Below are 16,194 nucleotides of genomic sequence, written 5' to 3' on the forward strand. Positions count from 1 at the left end.
TCTTCATGACAGGCACCACCCAGCTGACAGCCAAGGACATTCGCTACCGAATACAGAAGTCTCAAGCCAAGGGCATCGTGACCACAGAGACCCTGGCCCCAGTGGTGGACTCGGTGGCTTCTGAATGTCCCTCTCTGAAAACTAAGCTCGTGGTGTCTGACCACCACCTTGAAGGGTGGCTGGACTTCCGGTCACTGGTCAAGTGAGTTTCTGGTCACTTAATGGTTGTACACTGCAGAATGGTGGGAGAGGCCACCTGTCCCCAATGCTGAGAAACAGGTGGCCAAGTGATGGAAGCTCAACAGGTTAGAGGCCAGCCTGCTTGGTTCTGATGGCTCTGCTACTTACTAGATTACATCTTCAGGCAAGTTAGCTAAGCTCTCAGTTTTCTCATCTGCAAAATGGAACTACAAAAGCAGTAATCATCTCTTCAGGTTGCTCTAAAGATTAAACGAAGTCATATGTGAATCAGTTAGAGCATTGTCTGAGACATAGTGAATTCTATTTAAATGTTTGCTAAGATGGCCAAGTGGCAGCATCAGTGGGCTCAAGGGTGGCAACAATAGTGAGGTTGGCCCAGGATTGGGCAGTGTTTCGATCTGCTGTGCATAAGGTCACCATGAGTTAGCACCGACTCGATGGCCCCTAACAACAACAAAATGGAGTCCTGATGTGGCGCTGTGGGTTAATGTGCAAGACTGCAAAACCGTTTGAACTGCCAGGTCAGTGGTTCAAGCTCACCAGTCGCTCCTTGGAAACCTTATACAGGGTTGCTATGGGTTGGAACAGACTTGATGGCACTTGACAACAACAATTTTCTTAAAACCACTGTATTGCCCTATTTTCCAGATGAGGAAATGACAGTCTACTTGTCTAAATTAACCATAATGTCAATATGACACCTAAGAGCAAGAAAAATCATTTTCCTTCCACTGTTGCAAACTTCTAGTTTCCTGACCCCAAATCTCATATTCTTTCCTTTGCTTGTTTAGAGGATGGAAAATCGCAAATACGACTTTTCTCCTTTTGTCTTAAATCCCTTTTGCAGATCAGCTTCCCCAGACCACACCTGTATTAAGTCAAAGACCCTGGACCCAATGGCTGCCTTCTTCACCAGTGGAACCACCGGCTTCCCTAAGATGGCAAAACACAGCCATGAACTTGCTTTACGATCTTCCCTCCCTTCCTGGTAGGAAAGAAGACGCTAACTTAGAGGCGGAGTCTGGTTGTGTGTGTGTGTGTGTGTGTGTGTGTGTCATGTGGAGAGGCTCTATGCATGTGTGGGGGTATGAGGTGCAGTGTGTGGAGAATGTATGTATGTATAAGGTATATGTGTCTATGTGGAGAAGTAGACATGGGTATGTATATGGAGTATGTATAGTTGTAGTATATGGAGAGTGTGTGTGAACAATGTGTGTGTGTGTGTGTGGAGAGAGCGTAGAAATGCACATGTGGAGGTAGTATAGGTGCAGTGTGTGGAGAATGTGTCTTTGTGTCTTTGTGTGCTGGAGTAGGTATGTATGTGTAGACAGTGTAGATATGTGTATGTGCACAATATGGATGTGTAGTGTGTGGAAATGTGTGTGTGTCTGTGTGGAGATGGTAGATACGTGAATGTGGAGGGTATATAGGTATGGAGTGTGGAGAATGTGTGTGTGTAGTGTATGTTTGTGTGCACAGAGAGGGCAGACATGTGTATGTGGATGAGGTGAAGGTGCAATATGTGGAGAATGTGTAGGGTGTGCACGTTTGTGTGGATAGTGTGTGTGTATATGGGAGTGTGTGGAGAATGTGTAGGGTGTATGTTTGTGTGGAGAGGGGAGACATGTTCCTGTGGAGGCTTATAGACACAGTGTGTGGATAGTATGTGTGTGTGTAGTAAAGACACAGGTCACTGTTTCTGTAAGTGCCTCTAGAGTTTGGTGGAGAAATGTAGCATGTTCTGGCAATGTGGTCTGAGGGGATAGGCCCCCCATGCTCCTCCATGAATGGCAAGTCAGAGATGGGTTTCTAAATAATAAGCTGCTTAGGGATCCAAACCTGGACCCAAACCACAGTCTACACCACTGTCCCTAAAGCAAACCAAATAGTAGAGAGAGGCTGAGGCACTCTTCTCAGGGTTAATTATTTAACCAACCCTCAATCAAACCTCTGCTCCCATCCCGCTGACCCCACACTGGTAATATTCCAACCAGCCTAGGTCTATATAGTTTTAAATGATTAAACCAGAACAGGGGTCAGCAAAGGCAACTTGTGGGCAGTGGGTTTTGAGCTAATTGACGGAGCACAGTTCTGCTCTGTGACACATGGAGTAGCCATGAGTCAACAGTGACCCCATGGCAACCGGTTTGGGTTTGGGGTCCAAGTAAAAAGTTCAGGAAGAATGGAAGTGACAGGAATGGAGGGCTTTCCGTACAGTGGGATATAAAAAATGGTATTCTTAGAGCAAGAGAGATTTAAGGATAGCTAGTGCTTATCAGCTGGTGTGGAGCCCATAGGAAGACCAGAAAAAGTACACTGGGGAAAGGGTGGACCTGCAGCCCCACACAACCGCATGAACTGGAGTGAGCGGGGCGGGTCCCTATCCAGACACCAGAGTCCCCAGGCCCCTACTCCACAGCTGAGATGACTGTATTTTGGAGATAGCAAGAAATTGCTACAGTTGAAGACGTCCGATATCGTTTGGTGCCTGTCGGACCCAGGCTGGATTCTGGCTGTCTTAGGGGCCATGCTTGAACCATGGACTGCAGGGGCTACTGTTTTCATCCATCAGCTGCCCCAGTTTGACCCCAATGTCATTGTACAGGTAAGCAGAATAACCTCTCAGTATCAACAAACTCCTGGAGGAAGCCAGGAGTTTCAAGGCCAAGCTAAACCCTCCTGGGAAATCCTTGATTTAGCAAGGAAGCCCATCAGCACTATGTGGTTCTGGTTACAGAGATCTCAAAGTGTGGACCATTGAATCATCATTACCATATCATAATCACATCAAGATGTAGCTTTGATTGGAATGTATATTTCTGAGTAATTCCCAGAACTATGGGTTAGACTTTGTGGACATGGAACCTGAAACACACATTTAGAGAAATTAAAGCAATCAGAATAAGATCAGGTGTCCTGGATCTTCCGTTAATCAGTGCACCATCCGGGCTTAGCCAATATTTGTCTCGATGGCACTCAACAATTATAAGTGTATTTCTTGTTCCCTTTCTATATATCTAAATAAACCACATTGTTGTTGTTAAGTGCCATCAAGTCAGTTCTGCCCCATAGCAACCCTGTCTAGGGTGACCCTGTCTAGAGTTTCCAAGGAACAGCTGGTGAGCTTAAACCGCCGACCTTGTAGTTCAAACGGCTTTGTAGTCTGGCCTGTTTACCCACAGCACCACACCAGGACTCCTAACCACATTACAGGCCTATATATAAATGTTTCTGCAGCTCCCTCGTACCCCATCTGTCTCCAAGGACTTCCCCACCTTCTCTGCGTATACACAGTCTTCATTTGTTAAATGCCCTAACTAAATGCCGCCACTTGTATTGATGCCCCTGAACCACCAACCAGAAGGAACTGAATCTTCTGCTATGTCCTTGTAAAGTCCCTGCGTGGTGTCAAACAGTCAGTGTACTCAGATACTAACTAAATGCTGAATCCACCCAGTGGTGTTTCAAAACAAAAGCCTGGTAATCTACTTTAAAAAGTCAGCAATTAAAAACTCACAGATACTGGCGATGCTTACACAATATGATTGATGTCCATGTTAAACTGGCAAATGTTATCCATACGTTTACAAAAACAACCAACCAACCAAACATAAGGAGCACAGTTCTTGGGGTCACCAAGATTTGGTGTTGACTGAAAGACTTTTGTATTTTATGACCTTAAAGAATAAACTTCAAATCTCTCTCACGATACAAAATTTGGCTCTGCCATTTGGATCCTGTCTTATCCCCTCTCTTAGTACCAACTCTCCATACAAGTTGGGAAGTTACCTTATTTTTCTTGCTTTCCTCAGGAGGGCCTGACCCAGTGCCATGTACAAAACTCAGGCTCAATATATAAATACTAAATAAATTAACAAATGAAAACAATGGGCATCCCCAGAGGTGAGGTCAGAACTAAAATGTGAGTAATTAGTTGATAATTTTGACCTTCGTTGTGAAAATATAATTCCTTCTTGTCTCATTTGTTAGACATTCTTCAAATACCCCATCACCCAATGCATTGGTGCACCGTCCACTTACCGGATGATCATGCAGCAGAATTTCACAAGGTATGGCAGACGTGGCTGGCGACAGCCATCTCCAAGTAGGATTTTAGGGCACCTGAGGCATCACGATCTGACGGTTTTCTCCTCTGGTTCCTGGGGGAAAAGGGGCATAATCTATACGTGTCTGTGTGTGTGTGTGTGTGTGCGTGTGTGTGTCTGTATGTGTGCATGTGTGTGTTTTAAGTGACAACTATCAGCCAGTCTAATTACTTCAGTACAGCAGGACCCACAGAGCACAGAGAAGTACTCATGGAAATTTGCATCATTGTGGGCTTATTCTTTTCGGAATATCTTATTCTGAAATAGACATAAAACAATGCATAAAACATAGATGTATATGTTAATGAGTTGTTGAAAAGAAAACACCAGTGTAACCAACCACCTGCAAAAATAATGGTTCCAACCATCCCCCCCGCAACATTCTCTGCTTCTCATTTGGGTTCACACAGAACTCAGACACCATACTCAGTTATGGGGTTTATTAGGGACATTAACAGGTTGCAATTCTGAATCCAAAATGCTCAGGACAAGTTGTTCTGGTCCGGACAACGTCTCCTCAGCTGTGCTCACAGGCAGACATCTCTTTGCCAGGGCCATGTTACAAAGAAAGATCTTTTAGGATGTTGGTAAATGCCCACAGGACGCACCACTCCACCACACACTTCAGCCTGAAGGCATTTGTTTCTAGCTCCATGGGTCAGCAAACCTGCCCCCACTCAGTTAAGTGTCTGCAGGCACCACACTCTTGCAAGCAAGCCTCCTGCCCAGAGTCACTCAGCTTTACTTGCTCCATGGTCTAGGAAGCCCATCTCTCTGCCTCACACTCTGGTAATCGGTTCTGCTGCTGCTGCTCCTCTACCACTCCTCTGGCACCACAGTTTTCTGTTCTTGGGTCAAGGAAGTTCAGTGCACAGGGATCTTTGGGTCCACAGGGCTTGCTCTACTCCCAGCTCTTTGATGGCAATGAGCTCTTTCTTCTTCACCCCAACCCTGCCCCAACTGCTTCTGAGATGTCTCATTTTATACCCGTGCTAGAATTTAATTTTTTTATAATGAAAATTAACTCTGTTAACATCCACAGCTGAATCATGCCATCCTATCAGTATCATCTCCCATCTGCTCTTACCCAGACCTATCGCGAAAAAGCAGTTTGGTGGGAATTATGAAGACTATGGTTACAAGAGACATCTGAAGCTGCTCACTGTACCGCACCACCCACCCAAGTCACATAAATAGAATACTGTCAGCATGCTGAGACCTCCATAGCTCGCTCCCCTAAGTGATACCACTATATTGACTCTTGGAGTTTTGGGGTGGCACTGTGGGTTAATGCGCTGGACCGCAAAGTCAGTTGGAACCACAAAGTTGGTGGTTCAAGCTTACCAGCTGCTCCTCGGAAACCTTATACAGGGTTGCTATGGGTCGGAACCAACTTGAAGACACTTAACAGCAACACATTGACCATTGACTTTTATGATATCTACCTGCTTATTTCCCTTTTATAATTTACCTTCTAATGAAATATTCCTAAACAAATATACTTTGTAACTTATAGATGGCCTTTATCCAAACTCAGCAAAATTCAGTCAGGGTGTGTACATGACTGAAAACTTGACCTAAGATACAGCCAAGCAATCCACTGCTGGATCGTCAATTCTGACAAAACAGTAACCATATAGGACACATAGAGCTGCCCAGAGAGTCCCCAAGGCCATCCATCTTTTTTTTTTATGTTTTACTGTGAATTATGTGATAGTTTACATGGGAGAACAGTAGTTTTACATTCATCCTATCATATATCGTTTCAATGCCATGGTTACAATCTCCTCCATGCATCATCAACCAATCAAAGGGTATACACTACAAGCCTGCAACCAAGGCCACCCATCTTTATGGAAGCATACAGTCACATCATTTTCCTAGGAAGTAGCTGGGGCAATTCAACTCTGTAACAAATTCTACTCTGTAACAAATGAGGAGTCGGTCCTCATTCAACAGCAGAGAGTTATAGGTTATCACCTAGCCAAGTTGACACATGCAACTAACCATCACATCTACCCTCCACAGAAGACAGTATGTTTCTACTATAATTGCAGTCTTATGCCTTACTTATATGAAATTGACCATTGGTAAAATGTCCGGACCTTCAGTAAGAAAGTGAGAAAGAAGAAAATGAATAATCTGGATCACAAAACTGTGTTTGGTCTTAATGCAGTTGGGCCTGGGGTAGAACCTCCCAGGCCCTTTCTGAGGTCTGGTGACTCCTTGCCTTCCCCTTAAGTCTCAGGTTCCCAGCCCTGGAACACTGCAGCACTGGCGGGGAGGCTCTGTTGCCTGAAGAGCTAGAGAAGTGGAAAAAACAGACAGGCATTCTGATCCATGAGTTCTACGGACAGTCGGAAACGGTAGGTGGACAGGGCATTTCTGGGCCAGTTTGGATATGCTCAACTATCAAGCCCAGCAGATAAGTCAGGCCACAAGTGTGTACAGGCCCTCCTATGTTCACAATATTTCTAGAAGCATAGAAAAGACTCAGAGATCTGGGCTTATTTGCTCAAAATTGATGTGCAGAAAGATAATTCATAACTCATCTATTTATCAAGGTCCAATGTGCTGAAAACTATTGGATAAAAACTTTAAAAGGTGTCTGAGGACATTTTGATCTTGTTTCTGTGAACATTCGCTCAGAGGCACCCAAGGATGGTGGTGGGACAGAAGGCTCTCTCCAGCAACATGGCCACTACTAGCATGTCCTGGCCAATCTACCATCTCTTCCCAGAAGTTCTTGACTGGGTATTTATGAGGACAGCACACAGGTTTAATTGTGGGACACTAGTGGGGTGGAGAGAACAGAGATTTTATGTGTGTACCAAACACACACACACTGATCCCAAAGAAGGCCACTTACTGGTCACTGAGCTGTCAGGTAGACAGTGCATTTAGAATATCATGTAGACCTCAAAAAGGATTTTACCAATGATAGGGCTGGTGAGTATCTCTCTTTCAACCATTCTCAATCCATGTTCAGTGCTAGGTTGAGGCTCTTCCCTCATCTTCCTAATACTCCTCTGGTTCACAGATGGATGATTTCTCAGATGCTGGAGCACAATGGCTGCTTAATGCCCAGTTCACAGATGAAGGGGCTTAAAAAGTTTGTGGAAAAATGAAGAGAATAGAAAATTTCCATGAACTTTTTGAAGCCCCCTTGATTTTTGGAAGAAAACAAAAAAAGTCAACTGGTCTGCTTCCATGACAGACTAAGGTGGTGACCTGGAGTAGCTCACAGTTTCCATCTGAGCTGCGTGGGGGATGATGAGCTGCATACTACACTCATGGCCCCAGGCCTGCTGCACGAACCATCGGCAACAGCAGAACACTCCCTTAAACCAAGATGGTGTTCCATTGCTCAAAGCACGTCTGCACCTACTCACTCATCCAGGCAACATTTCCCATCTACCTGCAGGAGGAGCATCTTTCCTTCCACACGGGAGGCACAGCTTCCACTCCTGACCAGTGTTCCTTGTATGAAGCCCCCACCTGTCTGTCAGTGGAGACCTGTGTGTTGCTATGATGCTGAACAGGTCTCAGCAGAGCCATCAGACTAAGACAGACCAGGGAGGAAGGTCTGGTGATCTAATTCTGAAAATAACCAATGAAAACCTTATGGATCATAATGGTCCAATCCATCACCCATCAGGAGGATGACACAGGACTGGGCCCAGGTAGGGTTTGGGTCCATAGTGTACACGGTAGCCACGAGTCAGGGGCTCACTCAGTGACAGTTAATAACGACAGCATGGACAGTGGCAGAGGAGGAAGAGCTTCAGCTCCCAGGAGCTCAGAATGGGTTCAAGCCCAAGCCCTGGTAATCACAGGTTTCCAGTGCTTAGGGATACCATTCAACCTTCCTGAGTCTTAGCTTCCTCAGCTCTGAACTGTGAATGATAATTATAATCTTACAAGGTTATGATAAAGTAAATGTAAGAAGGCATATCAAAATCTGGCCACAGTGGTCATATCATAGTATGTTCTCATACTGTATTTACTGTTGTAATTAGATAGGAAGTGAGCTAATACTTGAATGCAGACATGTACGGGGCAATCTCTATTCTTAGGATGCTCATAGTCTGCCAAGGGAAACAGATAGCAGAAATGAATATAATGCCCTGTGGACTACAACAGGAGGATGGGGGAAATTCTACAGAAGAGGAATCTTCCAACTGACTTTCCTTGGAAGCTGAGTAATAGCTAGTAGCATTCACGGTGCAATGGTAACACACTCAACTGATAACCGAGTGTTCCGTGGCTCAAACCCATCCAGTGGCTCCACAAGAGAAAAAACCTGACCATCTCCTCCTTTCCAGATTACAGCCATGGTCACTCTTCAAATCTGGAATTGAACTCACCCTCGTAGCTCAGTTTCCAGTCAAGCAGTTGACAGGCATATAGGGAGGCCAATGACACTGGTGAAGTACCACACCATGCAATGGTCAAGCATTCAAGATTAAAAGAGTGGTGTTTACCTAAGGACAAAATGCCGAAGGGTTGGAAAAGAAGACTGAATGAAATTGAGAATCATAAAGAGGTAATGGGATAACTGATGTGGCAGGGTGGGGATTGCCATCACTGAAATGCAACGAAGTGGAGAATTTGTTGAATGGAAAACTAATGATCTGCTCTGTAAACCTTCAATCAATTCATAAGAAAAAGTTAAAAAATAAAAAGTTTAGGAAACTGTATGGGGCAGCTCTATTCTGTCATATGGGGTCAATATGAGTTGGAATTGACTCGACCGCACACAGCGGTATTTACTGAACACTCGGTGTGTGCCAAGCACTTATTAAGAGTTTTCCGTATTTCACAAACACTCTGAGAGGTATTAGAATTATTCCCCTTTATAGAGGAAGAGATCAAGGGAGACTAAATGGCACTGCTCCTATAGTACAGCCAAGTCTCGCACCGTGGTCTGCTAGACTGTAAAGCTGTTTATATGCTCAGCACATCATCTGAGAAGCTGGGCTCTATGAAGGAAAATGTGCCATCAGGATTGGAGGAAGACTCATTAACAACCTGGAATAGACAGATAATACAACCTTGCTTGCTGAAAGTGAAGAGGACTTAAAACATTTACTGATGAAGATCAAAGACCACAACCTTCGGTATGGGTTGCATCTCAATGAAAAGAAAACAAAACTCCTCACCACTGGACCAATAAACAACATTCATATAAATGGAGAAAAGTTGAAATTGTCAAGGACTTAATTTTGCTCAGATCAACCATCAACAGTCATGGAAGCAGCAGTCAAGAAATCAAATGATGTATTTTATCAGGCAAATCTGCTGCACAAGACCTCTTTAAAGTGTGGAAGAGCAAAGGTGTCGAGGACTCAGGTGCATTGGACTGAAACCATAAAAACCCTCACAACTGGACCAGTAAGTAACATGATAAATGTAGGGAATATTGGAATGGTCAGGGATGTCATTTTACTTTGAAATGACAGATTGCATTGGACAGATCTGCTGCAAAATAATGCTTGAAAGTATTAAAAAAACAAAAGATATCACTCTGAGGACTAAAGTGTACCTAAACCAAACCATGATATTTTCAATCACCTCATACACATGAGAAAGCTGGACAATGAATAAGGAAGACTGGAGAAGAAGTGCTGCCTTTGAATGATGGTGTTGGTGACGAATATTAAATATACCATATTCCACATACCATAGAAGAACAAACAAATTCTCTTGCAAGACAGAGTGCTCCTTATAAGCAGGGATGATGAGACTTTGTCCCGTGTACTTTGTGCATGTTATCAGGAGGAACCAGTCCCTGCAGAAGGACAATATGCTTGGTAAAGAGGGTCAGCAAAACAGAAGAAGACCTTCAATAAGATGGACTGATACAGTGGGTGTAACAATAGGACAAGCACTGTAATCATTGTGAGGATGCCGTAGGGCAGCGCAGTGGTTCGCTCCGTTGTACATAATCACTAGGTTACGAGTTCCTGGAGACGCTGTACCCACTACCTAGCACTGGGCCAGTCTTTCTCGGGCATCACAGTATCAACTGAGTAAGGCTGAGTCAAAGCATGGAGACCAGAACCCAGACCTTCTCACTTCCCAGTGTGAGCTCTTTGTATACATCAAATGCTAACTGTGAACAGAGGGATTCTGTGTGTGATTCGTGCTGCTTGGTGACCAACCTGGACTTGCTTACCGATCCTAATCTTTTTTTTTTACACAGGGACTAACATGTGGTGTTCTTAGAGGAACAAAGATCAAGCCGGGTTCCTTGGGGAAGGCCATCTCACCCTTTGATGTTCAGGTTTGGTCCGATGGCGCTGACAGAGAATGGCTAGGGTTTGTCTGAGGTTGGACCATGTACAGCACCAAATGTCATTAGGCAGCCAGCTTCCCTGCCCCACTCGTCCTTCCTCTCCCTATGTTTCATTCAGTCTCCTGTGGAGGCTGCCACTGAGAACTACAGTGTTGTGGGCACTAGTGTGGCTTGTCCTGGCAGCTAGAGGCATCATAAACAGTGAACAGAAACAGAGCCCCTGGAGACCAGAACCCAGACCTTCTCACTTCCCAGTGTGAGCTCTTTGTATACAAAGAGCTGGGAATTCTTTCCACCAGCTGGTGCCCTAAGTTTTCCTTAAACAATGTTCTCCAACAGTAAGAAATGCTTCAATGTCTATGTGCCCATATTTGATGCAAGAACTGGGCAATGTTCTTAGCTGGACAGCAGCAATAAACTGCCCATGAACTAAATAGACACATGACTTTGGGTTTCATAGTTTGCTGGTTTCAAGACTTTTGACCATTTGGTTGTATTTTCAATGGGGATCCTCCACCACTACCCCGTCCCATTAGCCCTGAGGAAGTCACATGACTGAGCCAGGCATTGCTTGGGTGGGTCAGGAGTGTTGAGGGAGACCTGCAGGGTGGGATTCACAGACCTCTGGTTCCAGATCATTGACGGCAAGGGCAATATCCTGCCTCCCAACACTGAAGGAAATATTGGCGTCAGGATCAAGCCCACCAGACCCACTGGCCTCTTCATGTGCTATGAGGTAAGGACATGCCATCTGTTCCCACTCTGGCTCCTGGAATCCCTGCAGGGAGGCATGAGTAAGAGACAGAGGTAACTCAGCATCCTGCAACTTCTTCAGAGCTTCCTCCATCACTCCAACTCAGTGATGCCTGTTCTAATGGTCACTTCTCTCAACTTCAAAGCCCTCCCACATTCCTGCCTATCCTGACCCATCTCTCACTAAGAGTCAACTGATGAAGTAGAAAGACTTGAATTCCAATGATCTCCTGTGGTTAAGAACATAGGCTTTGACATCAAATGTACAGGGTTCAAATACTAACCATGCTACTGATCAGTAATAGGATGTGAGCAAATCTCTTAACTTCAGTTAATTATTCTTGCCATTTTACAAAATGTCTTAGAATGTTTCTGTAACTGAAATAGCACAAGTGGGTGATTTTAAAGAGCCTAATTTTATTTCCTCACATTTTAGGAGGCTAGAAGTCTGAATTCAGAGTACCTGGCCTCTAGGGGAAGACTCTTTATTTGCTCTGGAAGAAAATGTTTGTTCCTCAGGTCCTTGAACATCTCCACGTGGCATCGCTCTTTCCCCCATTTGTGCTTTCATGTCTCTGCCTCTAATTCATCTTTTTTTATATCTCAAAAGTGACATACTGTAGCTCACCAGTAAGCCTGATCTGTTTATGACTTTAGGTTTGTTTCACTTTTTTCCCTCTCTATCCAAGATTTTTTACTGTGATCACGTTCAGAGCAGTTGGAAGTGACAGTCAGGCACCATCTAGTTCTGGTCTCAGGGTTGTGGGCTAATCCCTTCCATTTGACTTCTATTTTCTTTGTTCTTCTTTCCTCTGAATAGGGAGAGACTAATAGTTGCACCTTAGATGGCCTCTCATTTGTTTTTAAGATCCCTGTCAATACTAACCAAAGTAGGATGTAAAACATTAGCTTTGTGGACTCTATTGTGCCAGTTGACCCAACACTATGGTCCTTAGTTATCCTTCAGTTGAATGAACTCACTCATCTGGCTCAAATTTCAAACAACAGACAGGTCGACAAGGAGAACAATAACAATAGGGAGGTATACAAACCATTTGCAATCAAAAAGGCAGCATTCACCCAAAGACCAAGCTCAGAAGGGTTAGGAAAGAAGGAGGAATGGAAACAGGAAACACAGGGAGGAAATGGGTAAGTGGGGATTGTAATCAATGACATGAAACAAAAAGTGTAGGAATTGTTGAAATGGAAACTGATCTGTTCTGTTGATGTTCACCCAGTTCATAATAAAAAGTTTGCTAGTTTTTTAAGAAAAATGATTAGCTTTAAGATATTCCCTACACTGATACATCCTCATTATCATAGCAAAAACCCTATTCCCAAATAAAATCGCATTTACAAGTACAGGGATTAAGATTCCAACACACACTTTTAGGGAGATGCGACTCAACCCATAACACAGAAGAAGAAACAGCAGTTTAGAGGCATTATGGGAATTCCCCATATCAAATAAATGGTTGATCCAGATTCAAAGCCATGTCTTTGGGGCCAAACTCCTCACTCTTGGATTTGGAAAAGGAGACCTAAATGATAGACCCCAGGATTGTAGACAATGAAGACAGGCTATAAGGAAACCTGCTGAAACTCTTGATCAAAACGAACCTCAGGGAAGTGACAGCAAGATGGTGGACTAGGCAGAAAGGCTGTACGAACGCTCTACAACAAAGATATGGAAAAGCAAATTAAACAGATGTAGACGATTGTCCTGAAACTGAGCTTCTGATGAAGGGATGGAGAAGTGGATTGGATGTTTACTAGGAGAGACACCTTAGCAAACACAGCAAAAAAAAGACAGAAATGTGCTGGCTGACCAGGCACAGTGCAGCCAGTTTGAGCTTTTGAGAGTGACTTCAGAGACAAGAAAACATACTGGTGTTGCAGAAACAGATCTGTTGCTCATGGAGATAAAGGTGCCATGTTTTTCTTGTTCCCCACACTCCACTAGTGACCAGAGGTGAGGACAGCCCCCCACATTTGTAAACTCCTGGGCAGCTCCCACTTTCCTGGTGGTCGGAGTCGCATGGACGTAAACAGCACAGTCGTGAGAGCTCCGTTACAGGAGCAGGGAGCGATTGCACTCAATCCATTCGAATGAGCCCTTACTCCAAACATGCAGAGCTGGCCCTGACCAGTCCCAACTAGCCCTCACTAGAAGAAACAGCTGAAAAGACACATCAGTGATTTAAAACAAAACAAATCCAGACTGGTGACCTGTGTGGGCCAGCCAGGCACGACGTGGCCATCTTGAACTTTCACAGATGGTGCAGCTGCATACCACTTACTGGTGGAAAGAAAGGTGTGGCAGTTTTTTATTCCACTCCACATCACCCTGGTGACCAGAGGTATAGCTGGCTCCCACCTGCTTACACCCCCAGTGAAACTCCTGCTCTCTGGATGGCTGGAGGTACAACAGAGTGTACCTGTTGTGTACAATCAGCACCAATCGTGTCACCTGGAATCAGAGGGATCTCTCACCCCTGACTGCCCTCTGGGACAGAAATACCCTGATCCTCCAGCTGCCTTGAGTTCTGCATGAACTATTTCCAGATTGGGTGCCCAGAGGAGACAGCATCTACCCCTACAGGAACTCCATCTAAGACTGTAGTGTTACCATCTCATCTCTTACCCACTAATGACATGAGGTCCTGGACTAGCAGGAGATCCCAGAATTTTCTCGTCTCCAGACCTGCCATCTGCCTGTTTTTTCTGTCATTGTTTTTATTTATTCTTCCTTTCTTGTCCTTCTCTCTCTTGCTTTCTATCCTTTCTATTTTCCTTTTATTTCTTCTTTTTTTCTGCTTCTTTTTCCTAACTGCTGCTACTGCTTTCTTTCTTCTTCTCCCCTACTTTGTTAATTTTTTATTATTATTCTCTGATCTCTTTCCATTTGTGTGTGTGTATGTGTGTTTAAGGTTTTTTTGTGGATTGAGTGAATGTTTATAGGGCAGATCATCAGTTTTACATTCAATGAATCATACACCTTGTTTCATTACAATTATAATAATCCCCTCCATGTACCATCAGTTAATAGTATTTCTCTTAATTCACTTTAGCTTTTTTAAAAAGCACACAAAAAAACACTCAGGCAATATAATAATTTCCACCTCCAAAGGGCACATTCTGCAAGTCTGCCTCCTGGCCACCAGTTCTTAGTCCCTCTCTTCCTACGAATCTAGAGTCCTCTGCCACTCCCCTTCTCCATGACCCCATCTCTGCCTCCGTCTCTGGCCTCACTGCTTCTCTGGATAAGGTCCCGCATTCTGCTTGTGCTCTTCCCCCTTGATGGTCCTAGGGGCCTCTATTTCTGGACTATGAGATTAACCACTCCCCTGTTTTTGTTACAAAACTTCTACCTTTACAATTGTCACAGTTGCAATTAGTCATGATAACAATTTCTCACTATTGAATCATACAAATCTTATCCCCATCTCTTTTCACCAGACCCATCTAGACAAGATGACAGCTATTCAGTGGGGACTCTTTCTCCCCACCCTCACACTCTTAAACTAATATATACATATACATATACATATATATATATATATATATATATATATATATATACATACATACATACATATAAGTTATTCCTCTAGTCCAGTTCTGATTATCAAGCCATCAAGGCTAGGTCAAATGGATACTGTCTGCGAGTTCAGGTTTTCTTGTTCATCTCCCCTTACTTCATATCAGCTGGATGCTTCACTATCAGCTCTAGCCCTCTGTGGCTATGTCCTTGTCCATGGACTCAAGAATCCCCAGGTCTCACCACACTTTGGACCAACCAGCCCTTCCTCTTCTCTCTCTCATCTCCAGGTCAACGGGATTTAATGGACTGTGGTTGAACTCAGCCCATTTCTTCATTGCTGCCTTTCCCCCTCTTCCACTCACCAGTAGACCAATGTGGTCACCAGCAAGCTTACATGCTTATTTGTGTGTTCCCTTTGAGTTTTAGTCTTAGAGAGGAGTTTGTCCTGAAGGAACTTGATTGCTAGCCTTGATGTCTTCCTGGTGAACAGCTTGCTTATTCTTGTAGTAGCCAGTCATGATGACATTTTTGTTTTGGGTTTTTCCTGATGTTCTTTCTTTGAAGATATATCTTCTGTTGCTCTAGCTGTTCCAGGCTGGTCTGCTTGTCCTTGCTAGTGGGAATGTCCCACCTCATAAGGTTCTGTATGGGTCTTAGGATTCCGTCTAAGGTCCTATACTCTGCAAGGGCTTTGCAAGGCGTACTTCACTGGGCAAATTCTAGAACCCCTTTTAGGTATTCCAATCAGTTATAGGCTGAAGACAGGCTTACAAGTTTTCTGTAATCATGTTTCCAGGCATTTCTTTCTGTCCCACTCAAATGTCTATTTTACAATAGTAGGCAAGGGAAACCAATATTCATAAGACAATCAAGCATTTTAGGATTATTTCCCCTCTTCAAACTATGCCTAGATCACTGTACTGCAGAGCCCTGTTATTCCAAGGTTAAACACACATCACTATTTACCTCTGTCCCACTTAGGCTATGCAAACCTGTCTCAGTGTTCCCCTACCAATCTTGTTCTTCCACCTCCTCCTCCTTCTTGTATTGCTCTCCCTAATACCCAAATTAAACCCCCCACCCCAACCCCACTGTTGTGGTTCCTTATATTCCACTAACTCTTCCCTTGGTTTAAAACAGTCTATTTTATCCTGTAATCTACCTGACCTTCTCACCACCTGAATCTCTGTTACGCTGTGTTTACCTTCTTTCACATTGTAATTGTTTTGATCATAGACTGACCTCCCAGATGCTCTGTTCTTATAATTTTATTCTGTTCTTAACTCTTCCAT

At 44.0% G+C, this 16,194-nt stretch overlaps 1 protein-coding gene across 1 annotated transcript in view; it reads left to right on the forward strand.

The window, feature by feature from the left end:
* The first annotated feature begins 5 nt into the window (after positions 1 to 5).
* The window catches only part of LOC102821526 (acyl-coenzyme A synthetase ACSM1, mitochondrial-like), a 30,562-nt gene continuing 14,373 nt past the window's right edge, over positions 6 to 16,194 (forward strand). Inside the window, exons 1-7 of the mRNA XM_006875975.1 lie at positions 6 to 202; positions 1,049 to 1,189; positions 2,647 to 2,806; positions 4,192 to 4,271; positions 6,550 to 6,673; positions 10,513 to 10,593; positions 11,240 to 11,341. Of these exons, the coding sequence (XP_006876037.1) occupies positions 6 to 202; positions 1,049 to 1,189; positions 2,647 to 2,806; positions 4,192 to 4,271; positions 6,550 to 6,673; positions 10,513 to 10,593; positions 11,240 to 11,341 (885 nt within the window). The remainder of the gene's footprint in view (positions 203 to 1,048; positions 1,190 to 2,646; positions 2,807 to 4,191; positions 4,272 to 6,549; positions 6,674 to 10,512; positions 10,594 to 11,239; positions 11,342 to 16,194) is intronic.

This window comes from Chrysochloris asiatica, unplaced genomic scaffold (assembly GCF_000296735.1).
Source record: "Chrysochloris asiatica unplaced genomic scaffold, ChrAsi1.0 scaffold00348, whole genome shotgun sequence".
Lineage (NCBI taxonomy): Eukaryota > Metazoa > Chordata > Mammalia > Afrosoricida > Chrysochloridae > Chrysochloris > Chrysochloris asiatica.